Here is a 27,025-nt window from a genome sequence, read left to right as displayed (position 1 = left end):
TTTTAAAAGCAACTCAAGCCTGTTGAGAATGAAATTCAGATCCGTTAGGACAAACTAGGGCTTCGGCTAGGGTTGGGAGAGGGGCTAAGCTTGCTGTCCTGCACATCAGCCTTAAGTATGTTGCTGGCTGTCCTGCACATCAGCCTTGAGTATGTTGCTGATCTACAAGTCAGAAGTTGTTTCACAGACTGAAGGACAGGTTTAAGCAATTAGGGTTTTTCCAAAATTTATCAAAATTCTGCATATCACCTGAAGAAGATAAAGTGCAGTAAATTCAGCACTTCAGAAAATAGGGCTGTTTTGAAGAAGCTAAGAGTAGGGTTCATGCCTAAAGGTACTGCGATTCTGATGGCTAGATAAAGGAGGGATTCAGGAGGCTGGGAGCTGGGATTTGGGATTCCTAATGAGACTAGGATATGCTGCTGTGGAGAACAAGGGAAGGATGGGAGGCCTGCCAGTGTTAGGATAGATGGGGGGAAGAAGGGGCTGGGGAAGTTGTGGAAGGAGAAGGTCTAATGGAGCCAGGGGAGCTTGGGGATGCTGCTGATTTGAGGCAGCAGCAAGGCAGCGGGCTAGGCAAAGGGTGCGCAAGGCAGGGAGGGCTGGCGAAAAGGTCACAGACAGGAGAGGGAAGGCTGGAATGGGGTGGGGAGCTCTGGAACTTACTTGGGTGCTTGCTGGACTTGATGACTTGAAGCTCCTGAACTTGAAGAAGGGCTTGCTTGAATGCTGGAATCGATTTGAAAGCTCACTAAGACAACCACAGAGTCCCCCTCAAAGGAACCTTGTCACTCAAGCAATTTGCCAACAATTTCTTTAATTCATCAAATCTGAAAATAACTTACATGAAAACACTTTTTGTCGCATGAAAATACAGACTCTGACTCAAAACTGGGATCTCCTTACTGATAGGGTCCCATTACATATAGAACTAGACTATTATCCAAAACTCCTAATATCTTATCTCAACTAACTAAGGACTCTTTCAAAACCACTTCATTTTAAGAGAAAATACCCAAAGCAAATCCTAACCAGACTTAAGACTGACATAACGAAGTTCTGAAATAAATCCTAAATTAAATTCAGAGGTAAATTAAGGGCTAGATTGCCAAAAATATCCCTACTAGAGGGTTTGGCAAGCCAACGAAGACTTCTTGGATTCATCCTAGGGTCTGCACTTAGGGTTTTAGCTCAGGGGCCTTTGTGGTCACCTCAAGAAGCTAATATTTGTTAAGGCTATAAATAGCCATCAATCAAACTTAATAGCTACACAGTCCAGATTCTTAATAAAATCAGCTATGCAGCCTATGTGTTTGTCGTTCTTAGAATATAAAATGCTCCAGCAGTGACAAAGTATCTCAAGGTGCAGAAGGGAAAGGGTCTCTAGGGATGTCAAGATGAGATTCCTATACAGCTACAGATTCAGTCTGCCTACAGTTCTGTCCACCACAAGGCTTTTCTTCCAATTATTTTATAAGTCAGCATATCCTGTCCCCCTTCCATCTCACTTTTATTTTCAAGCAAATTGCTCCAGCACCCAAAAACAGAGGCCTTTAAACAATGACACCCAGATTTATCTTTGAAAAGCACACAGCTCCAGTTCCGTTAGAATGGTTAGTGGTACAATTGTACAGACCGTTATACCCTTGTATACAATGGGGTGAAAAGAACTCACCTACTCTTCTCCATTAGACTTATTCTCCAACACCTCTTCATGACTATTTTCACCCCAACATCATTCCTATCTCTATTTTTCAAAAGGGTACTTAGGTAACCACTTATAATTCAAGGATAGTCATGGGATTTAAAAAAAAACAATGATGGTTTAACAGCATTGAGTAACTGATTGGACTATTGTGTCCAACTAAATTCCAACTTTGGGGTGTCCTTGCTTTTCAAAGATAAAAGTGGGGTGTTAGTGTTTAAGGGCTTCTGTTTTGGGGTGCTAGAGCAATTTGCTCTTTATCCTTTTTTGAATTTTTGGATTCCCTTAGACACCAAAATTTCCAACTCCGATCTATGCCAATCTAACCGTGTTCAAAGTTGGAAGAACATTTCCCCCATATCAGATCTACATTCTCACCAAGTTACAAATCCATTATGTACTCTTGACCGATTAACCATAGAAATCCTTGGATTCAGAACAGTTCTACCCCATTCGGAACTCACAAACCAGCCACCAGATTTAGCCCATTTTCACACCATATCCTCAATAGGACCTGCATATGAAATCCTTAAAGTTTAGTCAAATACAATCACTGGAAATACCCAGAATACCCCCCCTACAACTTAGATAAAAAATCTAGTTTGAGTTGGTTCTCTTAATCTTGGAAAATTGCTCCTCATTTTACTGAGGCTACATAATGTTCCATGAAAGTATTATCAAATTGTGAAGAAACCAAGTGAAAATTCTCAAAATGATTAAGATATGCAAAGTTCTGAAACACCATATTTCTAATTTTCATAAATTTGCTATGTTGCCAGTTCAAACTCACTCTCCCCTTCACAACCCCCACCCCAGCACAAAACGTCCATTTACGCTTTGAAACAAGACAACAAAAAACAAGTATCCAGTGGATACAAAAATTTCTCTTCAAGACAGAAAATTATTATCACACAAACAATAGCAAGCTGCCCTCCAATGAAGCATTTCAATTTTCACCATGAGCAAAACCAACAATGAACTCAAAATACCAAAATAATTAGGAAAACAAATACTGAACCAATTCTTTAGATAGAGTCAATCCTCAGAAAGCAACTTACACACCCCTCCAGAATAGGACAACTGTATGAATGAAGATGAAGGCCTCTTATAACAAAAGATTTAAAGTGATTTATTTATACCTGAGATGAAGTGAGAACAGGAACGCGAGTAGCCAATGCCCAACGTAGTTCACGAATATCACGCAATTTTTTCCAATCAAGCATACCTGATGCCCAGCATTTAGTTGTCGAATCAATAGTCTTCTTTGACCAGAACCTCCTTATGGCATCCTTTTCCACAGGTCCAACTTCGACACCATCCTTATCAATGAGTAACCATTCCTTTAGTGGCTCCATGAAAGCAGTAGCAGCTATCAAATTAGACTGCAAAGGAATAGAGGTTCTTTCTGAAGCTTCATGAGCTACTGTCAGAAGGTCCACAGTCAGTACACATCCACCGACCAGTACGCAAGCCTCTACATTTGCCAAAACCTTCATTAACACCTGCAGGTATGAAAGAAAGTAATCCAACATCACAAATGGACTAGAAATAGGAAAACTAATTCTCACGTAAAATCTTAAGTTGGGTGAAAAACATTAGCTACACATAGGAATACTCAGAAACTTTGCTGAATATTTTTAATAAGACAAGAGGTCAAGGATATAGCTGACCCCATTTAATTGGGTTAAGGCAGAGTTATTTTTGCAAAAGGACAAGGATAAGCAAATCGTAGGGTTTCTCAATTTCTAAGAATTCCAAAATTAAAACAAGAATACATATTTTATTCAGAAAGGGAGTTCTTTAGATTAAAATGCTTATTGAAGTCAACGGGAAAATTAAATGAAAGACACAAACAAACAAAAGGGAAATACAAGTAGCATAACAGCCAACTGTAGCGCAAAAATATTTCCCTAGAAGTTGTTTAGGGAAAACAAAAACAAAAAAAAAGGTGGACTTCGATAAGTAATCCTGGCACCTTATGAGTTCGTGTTCCTTCAGCCAAACATTTCCCTAACAGATCATTTCCTGACAAGAAGACTCCAAATTGACTGGTTCCTGGACCTAGAGAGCCATCCTCCCCAGCCTCAAAAAAATCATTTTTTTGACAAGCAGGTAATGGGAACTCGACATTCTTTTGGACTGATTCTTGGATCCTGGATCCAATGCCGTCTTTACACAGCCTTTGTTGAAAGACTCACTGCTGACAGTAGTGCTGACTAAATTTGTTTCTCCTCAGACAGAAATTGGCTTAGTTTCCCACTCTTGCTACTTTCCGTTTCTTCATAACATGCGATTATCTGATGCTCCAGACTCTTGGTATTGTCAAGTATTTCCGTCAGCAAAACTTGCTATTGAGGAACTTTCTGAGGAACACTTGTATAAAGAGTTTTTCAAATTTCCCAAATGTTTTTTGGAATTAAAAAATTCACCCCAAATTTAAAGTGTTCTCCTGAGATGTAGGACATGCAGGGATACTGACCAAGGCAATTCTTTCACAACAGATTTTGATTGGTCCCTCTTGTGTTTTTTGTGGAAATAGTGATAATTCTTGGCACGTTCTGTTTCTTGTGAAACTTCTAAGGGCATATGGGCTGCCGAACCGTTGGGGTTGAGAATGGAACAATCATTTGGTGCTTGACCTTTGTGCAGGCACCACATCTACTTGCATGACTCGAAACTTAAGGCATTGTTCTTTTCACTGTTCACTCACTACCCTTTTTTTTTTACTTGCATTCTCCAAAACAATTGTTTGTATAAAACTACAAAGGCTGATCCGCTTTGGATCTTGAATTTCGTCTCAAGATGGCATAACGGCGAGCATATTTAACCCCCAAACCCCCCCCCCCCAAAAAAAAAAAAAAGGATCTCTCTAAGGATGTATTATGCTAAGTTGATTCTTCACATTTTGGTGGTTTTCTATCTATTTCCCAAGCTTATACACCATCCCCACAGACCCCACCCAATTTTAATTTGTGCAGGAGTTCTTAATCTTAAATTGAATGCATCAGGGTATAGGGTATCTTGCTGGGTGGGACTTTTGTAGTTACAGGGGTAGGTTGGTGGAGATTACGGATCGCCGGAACTGGATGTCTGGGGCAATGTAGAAGGATTAGATCAAGTACATCACCTGGACTAGAACATCAAGTTTGATGCTCCAAGAGTGAGATCCTGGGATCTTCTTCCACAACCCCATGCTCAAGCTTGGGCTTCGAATTTAGTCCCACTCGTTTGGAGAATGGTTGAATCTATTCCTAGTTGTATCTTTAACACTGTGCCCAACCCTAAGCTTGGCAATAGTGTTATAGTCCTTGCAGGATCATAAATTAGCAGGTACTTTTTTTAACTGTAATCCTGTAACTCTGTCAAGTTAATGGAGGATTTTACTTCATGTGGAAAGAAGAAAAAAAAAAAGGGTACAGAAGTACCTTTAGAAGAAGAAGCAGACGATGCCTCAAAGCTCGATCATCACTTCTATCTAACAAAACTGTAATGTGAGCAGTACCATCAAATGGCCCAATTGTTTTATAATGCTGCTCATATACAATTGCCATTGCTCTCGCGCAGAGCTCCCTAACTGAGGAACCTCCACCACCGCCAAAACCATCTAACCTTCCCATATCACACCAATCATCAGATGAGCCCAATTCATCAGGGACAGCACCATCCACTGTAAGCCCAATATCTGCATCACACAAGAACCGGTGATACAGTGCTCGGAAGAATGCAACAGGATCACGGAGGGGAAAGTCCTGTGCCCTACTACTGCTGCCACTCTCAAGAAGCAGACGCAAATAATACTGACCAACACAAACTTCTTTGAATAAGCTTGGGTAGCTAACAGAGAACTCAGAGTAGTTCCAGGATATCTGAGAAACACTATCTTGCCCAGTCAAATCTTTAGTTGTAGCACCACCATGAACAATATCCTCTGTGCGCTCCTTCTCAACATCTAACCTATGAACCTCAGCTTGCAAAGCTTCTCTTAATTCTTGCCTCGTACGTTCATTCCATATCAAGTCCGCACGGTTATGGTCTAGACTAAAAGCTCGCCAAAATTCAGCCCAGTTACAGAGTAGCCTGCCAGATCCTACAGGTGTATTCTCCACAACAACCTGTGCAGGAGCAGGGAGGCCAGAATTCAGGGAGCTAATCATATTGAGATCAGAGTCAACTGTTTTTGAGGCATGTGGATCCAATATCGAGGATGGACTTTCTATTGAAGCATCAACAGAAGCAATGGCAGCCGACTGCTCAGTTTGTGGGACCCCAGGAGACAAAGATTCACTAGTAAGGTTTCCTCCTACCGTGGCGGAATTTATGGATTGAACCTGTACCGAATTCATATCTAGAGGAGATTTTTGGGGGTTGTCCGGCCCTTTAAAAGCAGCAGCATTTACCTGCATGGCAGTGTCAGTAACTTCTACATGATTCAAAGAAGGCAAAGCAGGTTCCTCAGAAGCTAAACTTCTCACAGCACGACCTTTCCTCTGCTGAAGTATGCGTCTCTGTCTTCTCCTAGTAAAAGGTGCTTCTTGATTAAGCAAGTTTTGTGTGTCCTCAGATAAAGTCCCATCAGACCGTGTGTGCAAATAAGCGACAAGTCCAGGAGGTAGAACTCTTGACAACAAATCAAGAGCAGGTTGATAAGAATCTGCCCACAGAGCTACCAGCTGACGACTAACTTCACGCCGCTCGCCCGCAGGAAGAAAAAATGCATGCAATAAGTGTCTTAAGAGTGCACCATCACGCAAAGCTGCATCACGCATAGACTCTGCTGCAATTGCATCTTCTTCAGCAATTGTTCGCATGATCACAGCTACAGTTTCTCTAACACTTTCAGCAGGATGTCCAAAAAGTGCAAACAAACGACGCCGCAAGCCTGCTACTTGACGTAATAATTCAACAAAGGTGGTATACTGGGTTGTCTCACCATTGGGTTCACAAAGCATAGCCTCAAGAACTTCCACAACAGACATTGACAACAAAGAAGACACTGACATGGGCTTCAATCTGTTGACAAGGATGGTAACATAATTCTGATGTGCAAACAGGACCGACTTGGTGTGCATAAATGTCGCATGACGCTCCCCTTTTGTGTCCATCATTATATTTGTATCACCAGGACCACCACCAATTAGTACGGCAACAAGTCCAGCTGCCTCAGCTGCGACACCCTCAGAACCATTTCTGAGAAGACCCATTACTCTTCCAACAGCAGCAGGGAATGACATTACATGTGAAGCAGCACTTCGGGATGCCAATAATCTGCGTAGACATGCTACAAAACCAATAATTGTTGCAGCAGCTTTAGGGGATGGAGAAGGTGGGGGTGGTGATTCTGGAGGTAGATTTGGTGTTGCTGGAAGCATCGTAATCAAGGCCATCAAAGTCACTTCAGGTACTTCAGTGCTAGAAGGCACTCCACTATAAGGAATACATGCATTGAATTCCCTAATTCTACGCCACAGTTTAGCTCTAGACCCAGGAATAGAACCACCCTCAGCAACAGCATCTTTAGCAGCTGCAGCCATATGTTTTAAATGCATCAATGTGCTTTCCATGTCAGCAACAGTGCGTTGCATTCCACCATGAAACTGTTGCATTTGTAAATATACTCTTCCACAAGGAGGATCAATACGATGACCAGGCATAGTCAACCTTGGCAATACAGGGACAGCACACTGACCCTGCAAAGAGTAGATCAAGAAACACAAAACACCAGTTACAATAGAACAAAACTAACCAGCATCCTGCACGAATGTAAAGTACTCAAATAAGTACATAACTAGGAAAATTGAGCATCAGATTGGATCAAACCCTATCTCATATGTAACAAACCCAACAATTATTAAAGAACACGTCTACCTACTTCTGTTTGTATAACATCCCGCACTGCAGCAAGTAAGCTATCACGAGAAGTACTTGCGTAAACCTGAAATTCAATCCACAAATTAAGAAGTTTCTGAAAACAATTTTGAAAATAAGTTACAGATACTTACATGAATAGGACAGCCATCATTGAATTCAATTGCAAACATCTGAGGCTCCTCAGCAAATCGAACAAGGGCGCTTACTGCATATAATGGACGAACAATGACAGCCTACAACCGGGAAAAAAAGATTACCAACTCCAACATTTGACAAAAGTCGCCTTTTTTATTCAAAATGGAAGTAGTAAACTACAAATATCTCATCACCCATGCTAAGAATCAGTAAGACCAGGCACATGTGATGCAGATCCAATGCCGAATTGGCCTATTTCCTTGGAAGGGTTCATGGCTATGGGTGTCAGGCATTTGAATAATACGTTTTTATGGTCATGGACCTGTTATATGGGCCCAAAATTTCAGTGCCTAGGCTAAGTATGAAAATAGTTTAATTGATTACTTTAATTATATAAATTCTGCCTAACTTTTTTTTTTTGGATGAATAAATAATATATTAAAGAGAACGGAACAAACAAGAACGATCTTTAGGAAGAAGACCGGAAAGAAAGGTTAAGGCCCCAGGAGACAACAGTAAGCCTGTTCCTTGTGGTATCATCAATTAGGGGATGGGGAGTAGCTACAAGTCTAGTAGAAACATCAAAATAGATGGCATTCCAAATCATGTCTTTCGAGCGAGATTTGAAAGTCCATCTCCGAAGATTACGCTCCCACCAAAGATGATGGACTATAAGGGCATCATAGTCTTTTCTTATGTTATTATTTCTGTTTCAAGTATCCAAGTCCTAGTTCATTATAAGTAGGTTAACTGTTATCCTAGTTCAAGTCACTCTTTAAGTCCTAATTTTTATAGGACTTCTTATTTTAATGCTACAAAAAGACCTCCATCAATTAGAATGGGGAAGAATTTGAGACTATTAATAAAGTTATTTTCAGTCTTGAGTCCTGTTAGGTACTGTTACTGTTCCAACTGTATTCGTTCAATTTGGACGGTCCAGATTGAAAAACAATTAAGGTCTATGGTGAAGTCAATCCCAGATTCTTGTTATGGCTGAAATGACAACCTACAAACTTGATCTCCATTTAATTAAAAGCTTCAAAGGCTCCCCCATCCATGTATCTGGTAGCCTAAGTTCCATTCCCCTTTTCATACCACCCTTTTTATTCTTTTGAGTTTTTGGACTTTTCAAGAGACCCAAAATTTAAGGTCAGATCTACGCCAATCTAACCACTAGATCTGTCTCTACACTACTGACTTTAGATCCTAGTTTGTCCCATTCTAACCATCGAATTTCTAGATATAGATTTTTTTTTTTTTTTTTTCAATTTCCATACTCCCTAGAACCCCAAAACACGAACACTTGTATCTTCCAATCTAGCCATCCACAACCCAACCAAAGTTGGAGAATCTTATCCCTATATCATTACCTACATTCCATCCAAGTTTCGCCTATTCCCTTAACTTTTCATCCCATATCTCAAGAACTTGCCATCTGACCATTCTAAATCTCTCAAAAAGAGACACCATCCTCTTTGATCCGGTTTCATTCCAATTAACCCAAGCAGGGAATCAAAGGGTACTAACCACATCCATACTTACTAGTAAAATCATCCCATCACAGCCAATACTACAAAGACCCTCCATAACCATATCCAAAATTTCAACAAAACCCTTTCTTGGTCCCACATGAGTTGCTTATTTGCTTGTCTTAAAGATCTTGGAAGAAGTGACTCATTCAATGGAGTTGCATTAGCATGATTCCCATCCTAAGAATCAATAAAGCTGGGTGAAATTTAACAGTATTTTTTCTTTTCTAGACACTACAAATCATACGTTACTGTAGGATGCTTTATCAAATGTTTTCATTAACATTAAATTTACTAATTTTGACAATGTTTTGCTTTGTGGGACACAATTTTAGGTATTCAAGTATGACCAAGCAGTACATCAAACATTGCATCTCATCAGGCCACAATCTGCAAATGTTATAACTTATAGAAGAAACACGGAAACCAGATTGATTGAAGAAAAGCAGATTTATAACAGCAGAAATTATGCTTAGTGTCCTCTGTGTGTCAACATAAACCAAACTACAGAATACAAGTCAACATCGACACCAGCAAACAGAACCATTCAACCAAACCCCTTAAGAGTAAATGCCTATCTATGCTTCAACAAAATACACCTCAGTGTTCTCTATGTGTCAATACAATTATGCTTTCTGTGTCAACCTTTCCCTCTGACAATCAAAAATTAGTTCCAGAAACCACAGTAGGAATCCAGCTCTTGTTATATCACTTCTTTATATGTGTTAACAACGAAATGGCATACATAATAATCAGTCAAACCAAAGCCAGCTAGTACAGTCAGTACAGCAACATAAACACAGCCAGAGGTGAAAACTTAAAGCTGAAGTTAATGAAAAGATAATTCTGAAACTCACTGGTCACAGCCCTTCGCATTCAATGAATGAATCAACAACATACCTCATAATTCTCTGGACGCCTCTCAATAAGCGAAGCCTTTGAAAGAATTAGTTGGCGAGATACAGCATCCCCTTTCTCTCCAAGTCCACCTTTGGGTCCAATTCCCAAACTCAATCCCAGAACATTTACTGTACCATGAGCGGCAGATCGTAACCTCGTCACAGACCATTCTCCGCAAGGAGTTTCTTCCGCTCCAACTGCTTCTTTAGCTACACTTTGCAAAAGTAAACCATAATAAAGAACGCAGCAAATTAATGTGGAAACTGCGTCACAGAAATACATTATATATATAAAGACATTCTGTCCAATAACATACCCCTTTTTTTTATATACTCTGAAGTGGTTAGTGACTGAGAACTATCGACAGATATTGACAACCCAACCATGGATTTTGCAGTTTTAGTCTGCAAGGGAAGTCCAACTGATACTGCTGAGCTTTCATGTCCAAAAACATTATGCGATGGGAAATTAAACTCCAGCATGCTGAGAAAAAAGTACTTATACAGTAAACTAGTTAATGCAAGCATGTTCATCATCTAGAACTCAGACCTGTTTAAAGCAGTTGTGAAAAAAGAGGTAAGATTACCACACATCTACCCCTTTATGGATGGGGAGGAGGGGGGCTACTAGCAGAGAAATAAAGTGAGACGATGCAAGCATACCAAAGTTGATATGATGACAGTGGTTGTCGTCCCTGGGGCAGCTTGAAAAGCTTTGGATTTTCTTCCATACAAAGGGCAAAGAACAAAAGCACCATGATCAACACTTCTCTTCCCATAACCATCAGATAAAGGTATAATGGCAGGGGAATCCATGTCTCTAAAGTCCAAGCACCAGCGAAGATCTCCTGATTGTACTTCAAAAAGTTCAACTCCAATAGCAGTAATCTTCAGTTTCTGCACAATCCATTGGAAAAATAATACTTAACATGGAGGAAAGGTGGTAGAGAAGCAAGCTTAAAACACAAGTACAAAACTAAGGAACTATCTCAAGTAAAATCAGCACATATGACATAGAGGTGATATTGTATGCTATTGAATAAGAGTTTAACTGAATATAATTGCATTAACAGATGGATAAGGTTTTCAGACCTTAAACCAGCATATGAAGGAACTGTACGTACTTTACAAAATTCTACAGTATAGAACATAACCACTAAGAATTATACAATTTGGGAATAGAAATGCACACCTTCCAGCCAATGGAACCCAAAACACCCTTTTCTTCTTTATTGTCAATGATAAAGAAAAACTGTAATCAATCCATCGACCATCATAGACATTTGGAGAAGAGAAAATAGGGTACCAAACGGGATTACAACAGATAAATACATCAATAGATTTATTTGAAAAAGATATAAAACATTAGAAAAGATAATGAATGGCACTAGAAAAGATAATGAATGGCACTATCAGATTTTGGGGAAAAAACCTAAGTCAAAAGAAAAAGTGTGACTCATTGGGGAGCCAGGACAGACACAAATTTATGCCTACTAAGTTTAAGTAAATGTTTTCATAATTGTATTTCAGTCACTTGAGATATTATTCATAAGCCCTCCCCTATTTGTATCTGATAAAGATAGTAAAATATATTAGAAAAGATCGACCCCCCAGTTCAAGAACAAAAGTTGAGTTTTCAATGATAGAGTTTTCAACTTTCTAACGTTCGAAGCTTTTATTAAATCAAAAACAACACAAATCATTGAGCTTTCAAACAAATCTAAGACTCCTCACATTTGATTTATATTAAAGGAGTTATTTTAGGGTTAGACTTTATCTGTTGTATGCAAAAATCGGTCAAAAACCTTTTAACTGAATTTATTTATTTTTTTGGTGCATAAAAACAAATGGATATATTACAGCATTGGTCATTTTAGCCTTTTTTTCTCCTTAATATATTAAAATCTATGGAATTCTTGGATTTTATCTCTTTTAGCAATGGTTTACCATATTCTGATGTATGAATTTTTAGATTAAATAACCCCAACATTAGAAAGTTCAGAGTTGCGCTTTCCCTTGAAAATCCAATTTTTATTCTTGAGCAAAGGGATTGAATTTTTTTCCCCAATTGGAGTTCTTTTTAACTAAATTTATTGGATTCAAGTAGGGAGTATTTGCTTATTTATGGTAATATTTTAACTTATGAAATACAAATACAAAACATTTACTAAGTGCATAATAGGTGTGCGCTTCATGGTCTACAAGATGTCCACATACTGTGTTTCCCACCAAGGTCTTAATATCTCAGTTGAGTGAGTGCATTTTTCTGACTCAAGGTCCATCTAGTCTTAGTAGCTCAACAAACAAAGATACTAGATGTGTCAGCATGTTCTTGCACTATGGAATGCCAAGATGTCCTTAGGCTTACTGCCCAACTGCACAAACATTATTTTATCATGTTTCTAGCTTAATTTATTTGGGCAATGGCCATTTAGAAGTTCTGCAAATCAGAGGGATATTTTTTGTCATTATCTACAGTCATTTAAGTGCTATTAGAAGCCCACGATTTGGGTCAAAGCCCATACATAGGTCTAACTTATAAAGATGTAATTAACTAGTGTGTTTTCCTTGTTAAGTCAGACTACTTCCTATTTTCCTAGTTTAAAGTCAGATTAGTTTCTACTTTTTGTTAGAGTTGCCCTATTTGTAATAGGACTTCGGTCTATTGTCATACATAAGCCCCTCCACTCAACAGGAAGATACAATTCAGATTATTAATAAAGTTTGTTCTCAGTACAAGTCATCTCTGTGAATATTGCTGCTGCAATGTGTGTGTGTTCAATTTTGAAGGTCAAAGATTGAAGAACCATTAAGGTCCAACTTCCAAGGTGAAGCCAAGCCTGGATTCTTGCTGTGGCTAAAAGGACAGCCTTCTAGAACTCTATCTTCACTCAAGCCCAGGTTCTAGAAGGCCATCATCCAGGTACCTGGCAGCCTACCTCATCCATCCTCTGATTCCCCTTTTATTTCTGTTTGAGACCGCAACCCCAGTTGCAATCCCTTCTTTCACCCACAAATCAAGAAAAATCAGAACTTCACCACCCTCCATCACATTCCATTAGAACTCCAGCCACAATACCAAAACCATAAACTTCATCTTTGTTTCCCATTGCAGTCCTGTCTGCTCAACCAAACCTAGATCTGCTCATTCTTGACTTTGACAACCCTTTCCCCCCCCCCCCCCAAAAAAAAAAAAAATTAGAAGATTCGTAACTTCAGAATCAGATTCCACCATCCAAGCTTGGTGAGTATCTTCTAGGCAATTAACTCTAGACTCGATTCCATTGTCATCACATCCCCTTAAGCTATCTCAAGAAACCTCTCTCAAATTCTGCCCAATTTTTATCTTGAGACTTCTTAAATCATCCTCTCGACACTCCACCCCATCCAAATCTACCCCATGTAAACCTTACACTGCCCATTTGTCCTAACCAAGGGTTTAGAAATTACTAGTTCAAACCCCATAGAGGTCACCACTCAAAGCCATCCCATTGGCCATACCTGAATTTATGCTAACTCATTGTTTTGAGCCTGGATTTAACCCAGCCCTACAAATCTTGGAAGCTTGGCCATCATTCAACTGAGGCTACATTAATGGAAGCAGGAGAATGTCTGTCACCTTTTCATTAACCGTGAATTTGCATCTCAAGTGTGGCGTTACTTGCTAAATGAAGTAGATGATGTTTCAACCACACAAAAGTACTCTCAAGGAAATGTGAGATGGAGCGGAAGACAATAAGACAGAGTCCACAGAAACCATAGACATTCAGGATCTTCTCCTTTTGGCTATTCAATGGTCTACTTGGAATTTAAGTGATGGCAGGATTTCTGAAAACCTTTTGAATATAGTTCATAGAGCAGCAGATAAGCGTAAGGTTCCATATTTCGTAAACTTGTCAACACAAGAGCCCTAGTTACCCTCTAAAGGTCCTAGAAATTTAAAACCCTTTATTACCATTTACCAAAACCATAGATTACCTGAACTTGAATAAGAGACCAAAACGGCTAGGTTCAGATTTAGGTTTTTCAAAATCCCTAAGCCTATAAACCCTAACTAAACCCAGTACAACCTTCCTACAAACCCTAAACTGTCTCTAAAACCCTAGCCAAAAGGTTTCATAAACCCTAATTTGTCTGCTGATCCCTTGCTAGATCTTGGTTTTGGCCTACAACTGTTTCTAAAATCCCATTGAGGCTGCACCACCAACCAAACCCTAGGTCTGCCCATCCTGATATTGTCAGTTTGTCACCCTATTTTCCCTGCAAAATCAAGAAACCCTAGGTCTGCCCATCCTTGATATTGTCAGTTTGCCACCCTATTTTCCCTGCAAAATCAAGAAACCCAATATCTCCCAATCCACAAATCCAAAATGGCAAAATCAGTGACACTTGAATAGATTATTCTAAGGAACAAAATATAAGTGCCTTTCAAGTTTTCATCCCATCTCAAGGAAGTTATAATGTTCCAGCTGGACACAGTATCCTTTGTACCCAAAATATCCTTCTATCTTAACCATCAATTCAAACAAACAAAACCTCAACTAGGGAAATAGAGCACAAAAGAACCCATTGGGGAACCAACACCCATACACCTCAACTGAAACCCTAGTTTTGGCATTCTAGCCCTACAGACCGAAGCTACAGCCCTATTTGAGTAAGGCTGCACCAATTAGTTTCCAATTTCAAGTTAGAGTCCAGCTTGGAGTCCAAATCAGATTAGGACTCTATCTTATTATGTATAGTCAGACCCCTCCACTAGGAGGAGAGATCAAACCGAATACATTATATTAAATAAGAAAGCTTCTCTTCGGATGACTTCTTTTGTGCTTGTAAGTCCTCAATCTGTCAAGTAGGAATGGAAGATCCAAGACTGAGAAGGGTTCTAAAGGTGAAGTCAAGCTTAGACGCCTGCGGCTGATTGAAGATCAGAGTTCAACCTTAATTCTCCATCTAAGTATTCATCCTCTGGGCTATATTCAGGTATTACAAACAGCATACATCGATCCCCTTCTCCTATCACACTTTTGTTCTATTTATTGAAATTTCTTGATTCTCAAAGTTACTGAGACACCAAAAATTCAAGGTTAGATCTACACCAATCTAATCGTTAGATTTGTCCCACATTTCAAGTCCATCATCCCCCCTAACATAGGGGCTTTAGTTCCCAATTTGACCCCATTTTGACCATCCAATTTCAAGATTCAGATATTTTCTTGAATTTTCATACTCCCTAAAATCCCAAAACAAAAACCCTTATATCTTCAATTTAGCCACCCAAACCAACTCAACCTTAAGGGATTATAACCCTATATGATTCACTGCATCCCCACCAAGTTTCATCCTGTATCTCAAGAACCTACCACATCATACCATTCTAAATTTCTCTAAAACTAACACCCCATCCTCTTTGATATTATTTCAGTCTAAATAATTCAACCAGGGAATTCAGAGACCACTAACCACATCCATCCTTACTAGCAAAATCATCCTATCACAGCCTTTATCACAAAACTCCCATATCCCATAACCATAATTTTGAGAAAGCCCCCCCCCCTTCTTGGTCCCATATGAGTTGGTTCTCTTAAAGATCTTGGAAGAAATAGCCCTCATTCAATTGGCCCTGCATGACTTCCACCCCAAAAGATATTGCAGCTATCCATCATAAAAAAAAATTATTAAGCTTCTCATGATACCTCGTGCTGGAAAAAACATACAACTGATCATGAATATAAAGAATTAAAAGTCAGCATATGCCTCGCTGTTATCCTATCATCATTAAAATGCCATAAACAGCATCGATAACAACATGCAAAAAGCCTTTCAAATTACTTCTACTAAAATTCCAAAATGTGGTCTTCCAAAAATTGGACTAATTTCACAATATAAAGGGGCAAAAACACCACTTCATGGCATAAGAACATGCATTGAGTTTTCAAGACTTCTTAACAAAAACTTTGACAACTTTCCCTATCTCATGAAACAAAGGACCACTTAATGTTTGCCTCCTCATCCACCACAAATCAATATAGTCTAAAAATCATTCCTCAAGTTTCTCAACTTCCAATCATAACCCTCCCACTTTTCTGACCCATGCTTGTGCGGTAGAGCAATTGGTATGTTTATCACAGCAATACCCATCCCCAAGATATGAAGTACCTTGCCAATGGTCCCACCCATCACAGGCAATATTCTATTTTCATTCCACCAGACTCCCTCCTCCAACCCCCCCCCCAAAAAAAAAAACAAAACCCTTTCATTTTCTTCCATCTCATTAAGTCCCTTAACTTGGAAAACTCTCCCAATCTTCAAGTTGTGTCACCCCAAAAATCTCCAATATAGGTCAAACTAAACAGCCTCTCCACTAATTAGGAGTAAGACTACGCATAGATCAAGAATCTTAGTAATATTTCTTTTTTGGAATTCCAAGATGAGATGGCATACAAGTTAATATCTCAGTATCCTTGCAAGGTCTCAGCATTTTTCTATGACTGTACGCTTCCTGCCAAAACCTGGCTTAAATTTAACCAAAAATGAAAGTTGCAACAACTTGGCTTTTTAGCTGACAAATTGGACTCCTAAACCTAGCTATTCAAGTATCTACATACACTATGACCCCTCTCAATGCTATGCAGTGGTGAAAGCATCATGCACTGGGCACCCCTTTTCATAAACAAGAATACTACTCATCATGTTCAGGAATTTGACCTTCAACGGATATCCATCTTCTCACAAGTCATAATTGCAACAAAAGGCAGCTCCAAAGCGATCCACTGGTTGACAACATTCATTGCACACCTGTGAGTCCACTAGGACCACTAACAGGCTTTGTTTTAATGCAGCAACAACACCTTTAAAGAAACTAACAGAAAAAATAATTTTCATCCACTAACAAAAGAAAAGATGATTTCAGCACCATCCAATCAACAAATCGATGTTGATGCATTTTGAAGTAGAATTTGGAAAGGTGTGTTCGATGAAGACTTCGATGGATACAGTGTCATGGTGAGGATGACAGTGTAATTGTTTCAATTGTTCTAAGCAATACCAGATAGCCTTTGCCTTTATATACTCAAGTTAGTAACATTGTTTCATTCTTTTGATATGCTGTATAAACTTTTGAGGATGGAAACACTATGCTTTTGGGACACAGGCTATTTGGGATGTATTAGAGACTCCCCTTTTTTTAGAGGAAAGAAAATTTCAAAAAACTAGATTGCATTACTGGACCCAAGGCTGTGATGGGCTATCTGACATAAACAAAAAGCCCATCTCGACTTATGATTCTTGTTAGTTGTTATTGGGTTCTGTCCACAATAAACATGTACAGGGAGAAAATGCCCTCAGCAGTATTTGTAGATGCTGCTGTAATGGCAGCGTGATAAAGGTGCTGAGGAAATATCAACAACAAAAAGAATTGAAGAGAAAACACGAATTGTCATCATATAGCACATCCAGCGGACGCATAACGAAAATAATAGAAGAAAATACTTACAAAAGGAATCCACTCCGAAGTCTTTCGCCTAAGGTGAAGCACAGGAAATTCTGCAACAGAGCTGATGCGGTTCCATCTTATCCGATGGAGTTCAGTCAAAATGCTTACCCTAAATTTAGAGGAAAACTTCATGGCTTTAAATTTTCCGCGACCATCAGTACGGACGCTGATCGCGAACTCCTGAACATTTTCATCTCGTCCTAAAATCGGGCTTGCGGATTCATAGTCATTGGTGACATCGTATGAATTGGTCACAGAAAGTGTAGAAGGATCCAAAGTGATGATCGCAGCATTAGAAATACATAAAATTCTTTTGTACCGCCCTCGCCACGAGTGCTTCACTACCGAATACCTCGCCAAGTACTCGAGTTCTTCAGCAGCCGGTGAAGGTGTCGAAGAAGAATCACCGGATGAGGCCTGATGGTCAGAAGTAGAAGCGTGTCTGCTCACAAAATCCATTTGTGGAAGGTATTCAAGAGAGTGAGTTTGACGAGCATTACGGCGGGAAAAGAACCATAACCCAAAGCCCGTCGGAGCCGCTGCCGGGCTGTGACGAGACTGATTAGCCCCCAGGGCTTCGAAAATTGGTAAATTCCTCCAGACTTCAAGTTTCTGATGACACTTGAGATATCAAAACCTCCACAAACAAGCCCAATTCTTCATTAATGCATTCAAAACCCTAGAAGCTACCCTCAGCTTCCTTGAATCGTCGAGCCCGTGAGAATAACCCAATAAATTGACAAGAAACGCAATGTTCCAGAGAAAATTATAAGGAACAAAACGCAAAAAAAAAAAAAGGTTATCTCATTTAGAATTATGATCTTAACAGGGTCAATAAGGATTCTTCTATCCAAATTTCATCAAATTGAATGAAAAATAATGCACTTGGAATAAAGCCACCTACACCTAATGGGAAACGAATTTAGAAAAAGTTGTTCTGGCTATATCGTTCAGATCCGAGTAGGAACTGTCAGATAGGTCGGTGATGAATTGCCGAAAATAAAAGGAGAAAATTGTAAAAATGATGAATGAAAGAACAAAAACGAGCGATGAACAACAGTGTGTGAACTGTGATGGAGGTCTTAACGGTGAAGGAAGAGAAGAGAAAGAGAATCGAAACGGTGGCCAGCTTGGTGGAAGGCCCGCTTAGGTCTCGTTTGGCATGATCACCAGTCTGTCAAAGACTTCGATTTTAGTTTTGGGTTATGACCCCACGTTTCGATGGTGATCTAGCAGCTTACCAGCACATCTTAGCCGTCGGATGGCAGAAACGCGTCGACGCGTGAGCCTTTTCTATTTTTTGTTTCTTTTTGGAAACGGGAAGTTTTTATACAGACTACATAGAGAAATTTATCAGGTCCATTTCCTTGTAAGAAATGAACCATCCATTTTCTTGCTGATGTGTGACAAGTGTCCCAGCATTACATTAAAAGGTGAAAATTCATTTACAGATCACATCAGTCAGTTGATTTATGTGATCTGTAAATGAATTTTTACCATTTATGTGATGTTGGGACATTTGTCACACATCTACAAGGAATAAAAAATGGACCTAATATTGGTCCCACTACAGAGTGGGGAGATCATCATTTTTTTTTTTTTTGTAATTTTCGTTTTAATATAGCTATTTTTGGTAAATATTTTAGAGTTTTCCATGCGTGGATTATTGTAATGGATCATAAACGAATGTTGGGTTTCTTTAATACAATACATTACGTGTGGATTCCAATCAAATTAACTCCATTAACTCTTCTTAAGTATATTCAAATTTCAAACATGAAAATCAAAATGCCATTTAGATTATTTAATATATATTTTTTTTATTAGACATATATATTGGTTTAGCCATATAATTAACGCTTAATGATCAATTATCTATTTTTAAAATCATATATTAACACAATGTATTAAATAACATAAGAGACACTTTGGTCCCTAACTTTGAATATAATTAACAGTGATTAATATGATTGGGACCTACATGTAATCAAGGTTCGACATGTCGACCTGTGTTGCCGTGTCGATGCTTGGCGACATGCCTGACATAGGTCGACATGTTGGGCGACTTTTGGCGATATATCAAAGCTAAAGAGCAAGCGCAAGTGCGTGTTTCGTCTTCTTTTCTTGCTTGGTGCCGGTATAGGTACAAATGCAGGTAGTGATGCAACGGGTGCTGGGGGAGGAATTGTGGGAGGGGGAACTGCAGGAGGTGGAGCATCGAGAGGGGTGGTTAGAGCTACCACTGGAGGAGGTAATGCAAGTGGAGGAGTGCTAACCAAACCGGGGTTGGAGGTGGGGTCGCCACCGGTGGTGGCGTAGCTAGAGCAACTTTGGGAGCTTGTACTGGCAATGCTAGAAACTATGGTTGGTGGCGCCATTGTGGGTGTTGTTGCCACTAAAGAGTGGGCGTGGGAGGTGCGGTGGCAACAGCGAGTGGTGAGGAAACCGGTGCGGTCGGGGTAGTGGATGGGTCAAGTCTGGGTAGTGGGTGGTGCTGGCGTCGGAGAAATCGAACGACACGTCAATTGTCGGCGATATGTCGCCGACTTTATTTTTATTTTGTATTGCTGGGGGGGAATTGTGTCGCCCCCAACAACATGACGATATACTCCGACACAATGTACACTGCATGTAATAAATTGTACTTAGAAGATCCAACATTAGTTTATAGTTCATCAAAAAGTTCGTGATTTTATTAACACTCACCAGAGGAGAATTGTGATAGCTAAAAAAGAAGTCCAACCCTACTTAATTGATCAAATTAGAAAAGCAATGTTTTCTACCGAAAAATGAAAAATGAAAAACAAAGAAACCCAACTCGAGTAAGGTCAAAGCTTATCCGACCCAACTGCCACTTCGCTAACCGCGCTCTGCAACTGACTTTTTTTTAGTGATTTTGTTTTTTATTTTTCAAATAAAAATTATTGCAGGTCGACGGAGGAGAAAGAATAATGTTCAATTCTGATGAATTCTTATTGGTACGAAACTTCTTATTTTGTCACAACTCACAACCTCTCTTTAATCAGAAAGTTATCTCATCAATATCTGATGCAGGTGATTTGAAAATGCTTATGGTAACATTTTGGAGTTGAGACCGGAGATAATCGATCACTGGAGCGTTTCTTGTTTGGATAACCAGGATGACTGTTTTTGCAGTGAAGAAATTTTGCTCTTTATCTTCCAACTCAATTGAGAGAACTCCAAAACCTCTCCCACGTTGTAAGTAACCATTCCTTTTACTGCATTTGTTCCTTAAAAGCAGATGGAAGTGTTGTTTATAGATTCAACTACAGAAAACATAAATGACGGGTTTCGGGTTTCCGGTTCCCTATGTTTCAAATAAGTAAACTGAAGTGAAGTGATTTTAGATCAAATACTGATAGTAGCAACCTTTGTAAGCATTACCTAAGGGCCTGTTTGGTTACATGAGTCTCCAGATTTCAAATATCCAGAGATTTCAAACCTGTGGAATCATAATTTAAAATTAATGTTTGATTTTGGAAGAAATCTGATTCATCCTAAAACTATTTGATCAATGTGATTTTGTGATGTATAATATATAGCTTTTTGATCTCTGTTTCACCCCTTACCGATTCTCGATTCACTTTTTGTGTAAGGTGATTTTAGTTTCATGAATCTAGGATTTTTACAACCAAACATGTATAATTCTCGTTCTGATCGATTTGAATCTCTGATTTATGAGGCCCTAACACGATTTTAGCTAACTATAACTCAAAATTTGACTCAAATTTTTTGGAAGTTTCTTTGTTTAAGTGAGGAATCGATTGTGAGTTTAGCACTAATTCTTTCATTTATCTTTTACTTTATGTTGATGACATGCTTATTGCATCAAAGGATAAATTTCATATTTGTAAACTTAAGTCTATGTTGAAATCTGAATTTGAAATGAAAGATTTAGGGCTACTAAAAGAATTCTTGACATTGGTATTCATAGGAATAGGCCTAATGGTGTTTTGACCTTTTCTCAAGTTTGTTATATTTATAAACTTGTAAATAAGTTTGGACATGATAATATTAGGACTGTTAATACTCCTCTTGGTACTCATTTTAAGATTATAATGGATTATAATGTTGCTGTAACTGATAGACCATATCAAGAATGTGTAGGTAGCCTCATGTATTCAATGGCTTGTTGTAGACCTGATATTGCTTATTCGGTTGGTCTTTGTAGATACATGAGTAGGGCTTGTGATTCACATTGGGATGTTGTTATGTGGTTGCATGTTAAGATATCTGAAAAATTCTACATCTTATAGATTTGTTCATGATAATTCTTGTGTTAATAAACTTAGCATTATTGGGTATTGTGATTCTAATTTTGCAGCTGATTTGGATAAAAGAAGATCCATAACTTGGTACTTGTTTACTATTGGTGGGAATCTTGTGAGTTGGAAGTCCACCCTCCAACATGTGGTGGCACTTTCAACCACTGAAACTGAGTATATTGCCTTGTCTGGGGCTATTAAGGAATGCATGTGGCTTAAGGGGCTTCTAGGGAGCTTGGTTTTCATGACTTGCATTCTCTTGTATATTTTGATTACCAGAGTGCTTTGTGTCTTGCTAAGAACAATGTGTATCATGAAAGAACAAAGCATGTTGATTTAAAATGCACTTTATTAGAGATATAATTGCTAAGGGTTTCTTAGATGTGTGTAAGATAGATACTTCTATTAACCTTACAGATATTATGACTAAAGTAGTACATGTTGATAAGTTTAAGTCTGCTTTAAACTTGTTAAAATTATTATCTTTATAGTTTGTTTTACATTTATTTTTATATTTATTTGATGGGTTTGTGTTGATTCTCAAGTTTATACAATGTCAAAATAGCAGAGTCAAGGTGGAGAATGTTGTATATGTAACAGGGGTATCTTTGTCATTTACTTATACTTAGGACATGGTATGTCTTTTGTGTTTGTTAGTAGGGCAGATTGGTCTTTTCAGCCCTTTTGTATGTTACTATGTAATTTGGGGGTTTAGGGTTATCGACTCACTTCACACGGTACACTCTCTCTCCTCTCTCATTTTTCCTCTGGTTCTTGCTCTCTCTGTGCGAGTGTTGGTTTCGGTTGTATGCCCTAGTTCTTCATTCTTCATCTTGTTCTTGAGTTTGGCTCTCATGGTGGTTGAATAGCATCTGCTATTGTTGCGTGAAGACACTAGCTGTGGTGTTCTTGGATTTGCGCTGGAAGAGGGATTAAGCTACGGTTGTCTACAAATTCAGGTGTAGTCGTTTCTAGTTTTGTTATCTTCTCTCTTGTCCATGTATAGAGTTCTTACCTCAAGATCTTAGGGCTGTAATCTTACTTTGCTATTGGATTGTTGCATAGATTGATGAGTTCACTACTCATCCTTGGATGTAGGTCATTGGACCGAACCAAGTACATCAGGTGTCTTGTTTCTTTTCTTTCTTTCTTGTGTTATTTCCACTGCAATTAGGTGCTTTTTCAACACTATGATTTCAATGTATTGTACTTTTTGAGTGTCATTGTGTCAGGTTGGAGTAATCTTATAATTTCATCGCATGGCACTTTTCAAGTGTTGTTATGTGTATCCAAGGATTCCTCTAGCTGTAATAGAAGTATCATTTGAGATGGGTATCATCTCATTTGTAGGTTATCTTTTTACGGAAGGTTCATGTCTTGCCGGCTATCTAATTTTGTATAATTTGGTCTACTTTGGGATTGTGACATGGATAAAGTCATGGCTTAACCTTCATTTTATGGTAAAACAAAAAAATAAACAATTGTTTGATTGGTGGAGGCTACTTTTAGTTTCCAGCTGGAACGGAATCGTTTGTTGCTTAGTTTCATAGCATCTTGGCATTTATGTTTATGCTTTTTAGATGAACTCGTCTGAGATCCTGAATTATAATTTTTGTAATAAATGTAAAGTAGAAACATGCATGGGCATTTTATGTTTTACTGATGGGAATCCTTCTAATCAATCAATTGATAGTGATGATTTCTTCTGCAAATTTTAGCCAATATCACAAGTATTTATGTTGATATATTAGCTCCATTGCTTTGTGGTCGGAGCACTGAACAGACAGACTGAACTATAATGAGAAAATTGCAAGGGCATCGATGTTATATGTTCTCCAAAACAGACCTGCTTCAAGGCATCCTAATGAGAAGGATTTTAAGAATACAATGATCAATGTTAATTTCAAATTCTAGCATCGTGTCTTAACTCAGATGTGGTTTATCTCAGAATTTGGAATTGGTAATATGGATGCTTTCATTGCAATGAGAGAAAAAATAGACCACTAAGGTGGTTATCCACTCTTATGTTAGTTTCTTGATTCATTTGGGCTGCGTTTGTTTGCAAATGTGGGGTGGGAAAAAAAACATGTGGGTCCCATGTCTAGTGGGGTGAGGGAGAAAGAAATGAAAGGGTTTTATGAAAAAGTGATAGGGGTGGGTCTCACTTTTACTTCTCCCAACTTTCCCACAAAGTCCCACCAAATATGTAGGGTTTTAAAATAGCATGGGGTGGGAAAGTTGGGCTGCCACATCAGCAAACAAGTTTCCTTGATTCTCCCACTTTCCCACCCTAAACAACCAAACAATCTACCATTTTGGGATTTAAAGGAAAAATAAGAAATCTACACTTTTTTCAAGAATTTTCCAACTCCACCACCCCACCTTTATTCCAGCAAACAAACGCAGCCTTGGGGTTGGGGTGGGGGGTCGCTTGGAGGTTGGGATGCATAATGACAACTGGTAGCTGCTTGTGTGTTCTGCATCACGAGTAATGAGGCTTTGCAGTTTATTTACAGGAATGGCTCAGTGCACAATCCACATCCTAAAGCCCTTAATTAAATACTCTATAAGCTCGAAGTTAAGAGTTTGAGATTCAATTTGAACAAAAAGACCAGTTCCATCTTTCTTTGAACACCAAATCCCTTAATACCGATTATGAAACAATCTGGGGTTCTTGGTAAACCATGATTAGAATGGTATGCCTCAGTGATTTAGGTGACAGCAATCAGGCTTGTGATCAATGAGTTCCCCAGTTTGACATCCCAGTGATAGGCTCAAATAGGAGAATGTTGGAAAATGCATGAGATATGACTTCCCCATACAGAAAACAGTCAGGTACTTTCTCAACTAAGGATAGTCCCATGGGTGAACACCCAGAACCAAAATAGAACATGAAGAAAATAAAAACATAAACTACGCATTGAAAATGGAAAGAAACTTGACATCCACTTTACAATTATTGAATGAATTAACTAATTTGATTGATATACTCAGATCAGTCCAGACCAAAAACAAATGGGAATGAAGTGAAGAATGCAAGTCACTAATATAATTTGTTCATTGAGAAAGATGACCCTTGTAATCACTGTCCTAGGGCACTCTTAAAAATTTCCTTTTGATAAGGGGATAGCATTCTTGTTGGGAAGTTTACTTTAAATTTAATAAAAAGCTTGCCCTTGTTACCTCCTTCTGAATTTGGCATTCCTTCATCTGGAATCACAAGCTCATACTCGGGGCTCACAATATCTGTCACTGGAATATTCAGTTCGCGACCATCTAGTGATTTAAGGTTCACAGTGGTTCCCAAAAGAGCTTCTGTCAATGTAATTGTCTTGGTGACAATCAGGTCATTGCCATTCCTTTGGTAGACATTATGTGGCTTCTCATCAATCACAAATACAAGATCTGATGCTAACCGATTTGTCAGCAGCTCGTTTCCTTTGTTTGCATATGAGATTTTAGTTCCTTTCTTCGATCCAGGTTTCACAGTGACTATGAAGATCTCTGGCTCTGGAACTAGGAGTCTGCAATTTATCAATTTTCACCCAGAGGGAAATGAGTAAAGATTAGCCCAGGCCATACTTAGTAATCATATCATGATTTGCATCCTAAGCAGAATAATGTGTGATGGATAAATAGTCTGAATTTGAATGATTTGAATGATTAAAAAGAAAGGATTCAACATTTGTTTAAACTTTAAAAGAATTGCCGGTAATGATCAAAGAAATGTTTTATAGGAGCTAAGAACATATACCCGCTAACGTCAACCACTTGTCTCAAGATCTTCATTTTCCTTGTTGTCCCAGTGTAGAGCTCGTCGAGGGTGCATATAAGATAGTGTTCCAGAGGCGGTGGCTTCTGGGAGTTGCCTGTTTTGATCCCCTCATTATATCGAAAAACGCCGGTCCTAAAGAATTCTGCAAAGTATTCTTCTCCATTTTGATCATAAAATGCCTTCTTCTGTGGATCACTCAATACCTGAAGCCATAGAAAAAATATGATTATTCAAAAATCAGTTGATGTGTTCCAGGGATGAGATGCAAGGATTAGCAGAGACCAGAAACTTGCATTTTGTTGTTATGAAGAAGAAGAAAGAAAAAGTAAGAAGTAGAAAGATGAAGAAGATGAGATATCTTACATAGTAGGCTTTAGAAATCTCCCGAAATTTAGTTTCTGCTTCTTCATTGTCCGGATTCTTATCGGGATGCCATTGCATGCCTAATCTTCTGTAAGATTTCTTCATATCCTCAATTGTTGAGTTCCTATTCACCTCCAAGACTTTGTAGTAATCGATTCCCATCGTGATCCTTGTACGATGAAAAACCCAATGTCAGATCTGTTAAACCCTAGACCATCTAGGGTTTTCTCAAAAACCCTAATAAAAACAATAGAAGACCTAAATGCATATAATATTTAGAAAATATTGGGAGAAAATCCAAATAAAAAAGAACTACAGAAATTGAGAGAGGAGAATAAAAGAATTTGAAAAATTGGAGGACCATTATAGCTATTTATAATCCCAAATCCTAGTCTACTTTTACAATAATTACTTTTGTTTCACTAATTCTTGTTGGTTAACAGTCAATTTTGTTTTTACCAAAAAAAAAAAAAACAGTCAATTTTGTCTTGGGAACAGGAACATGAGCTTAATTAATTTTTATATGGAAGCATACATAATAGTAAGTATATTAAAATATTATTCTTCTTCTCACTAGGAGCCCAAGAATCATTGGTATTACTGCTTTCAGTATTCTTTCCATTTAGGATTCTAATTATGAGTATGTAATACTAGTTGGGTAATCTTTGTTTGTAAGTTTCAGCCATGTTCCTTGGATAGGTTGTCGTTAGAAATTATTTTTTGTTGCCTACTTGCAATATTATTAGTGAGTTAGAATTTCGTTTGAGAAAGAATTCTAATTCACATTTAAATTTTGTGAGTGAGAGATGTATATTAATATTATTTGAATATGAATTATATCTTGTTTACAATCAAACTTTACAACTTGTTGATACTTTAACTATAACTCAACATCTTCTTGATCGGTTGGAGATAAGATCAATCGATGATAGATTTAAGTACGGTGGATTTGAATTTGAATATGAATTCAGAG

The 27,025-nt window shown here is 38.5% G+C and overlaps 2 protein-coding genes across 2 annotated transcripts in view; both read right to left on the bottom strand.

Moving 5' to 3' along the window:
* GRV2 (DNAJ heat shock N-terminal domain-containing protein) overlaps positions 1-18,823 on the bottom strand; it is a 44,616-nt gene extending 25,793 nt beyond the window's left edge. The window contains exons 1-8 of the mRNA XM_089145207.1: positions 17,629-18,823; positions 10,800-11,033; positions 10,454-10,541; positions 10,138-10,346; positions 7,705-7,806; positions 7,575-7,637; positions 5,131-7,392; positions 2,845-3,207 (exon numbers count right to left, since the gene is read on the bottom strand). Coding sequence (XP_089001333.1) covers positions 2,845-3,207; positions 5,131-7,392; positions 7,575-7,637; positions 7,705-7,806; positions 10,138-10,346; positions 10,454-10,541; positions 10,800-11,033; positions 17,629-18,087 — 3,780 coding nt within the window. The 5' untranslated portion in view covers positions 18,088-18,823. The remainder of the gene's footprint in view (positions 1-2,844; positions 3,208-5,130; positions 7,393-7,574; positions 7,638-7,704; positions 7,807-10,137; positions 10,347-10,453; positions 10,542-10,799; positions 11,034-17,628) is intronic.
* A 6,102-nt stretch (positions 18,824-24,925) lies between these two features.
* LOC149025015 (uncharacterized) lies at positions 24,926-26,282 on the bottom strand. The gene is made up of 3 exons (XM_089143052.1): positions 26,053-26,282; positions 25,669-25,892; positions 24,926-25,438 (listed from the first exon to the last, which is right to left on the bottom strand). Exons 1-3 carry the CDS (start codon positions 26,212-26,214, stop codon positions 24,997-24,999), a joined length of 828 nt encoding a protein of 275 aa, XP_088999178.1. The 5' UTR covers positions 26,215-26,282; the 3' UTR covers positions 24,926-24,996.
* Between the last annotated feature and the right edge of the window lie 743 nt (positions 26,283-27,025).

The sequence above is a fragment of the Hakea prostrata genome, chromosome 2 (assembly GCF_041222555.1).
Source record: "Hakea prostrata isolate BN-2017 chromosome 2, UWA_Hpros_2, whole genome shotgun sequence".
Lineage (NCBI taxonomy): Eukaryota > Viridiplantae > Streptophyta > Magnoliopsida > Proteales > Proteaceae > Hakea > Hakea prostrata.
Note: the sequence above shows the minus strand (reverse complement) of the source record. Positions and strands in the feature narration are given on the sequence as shown.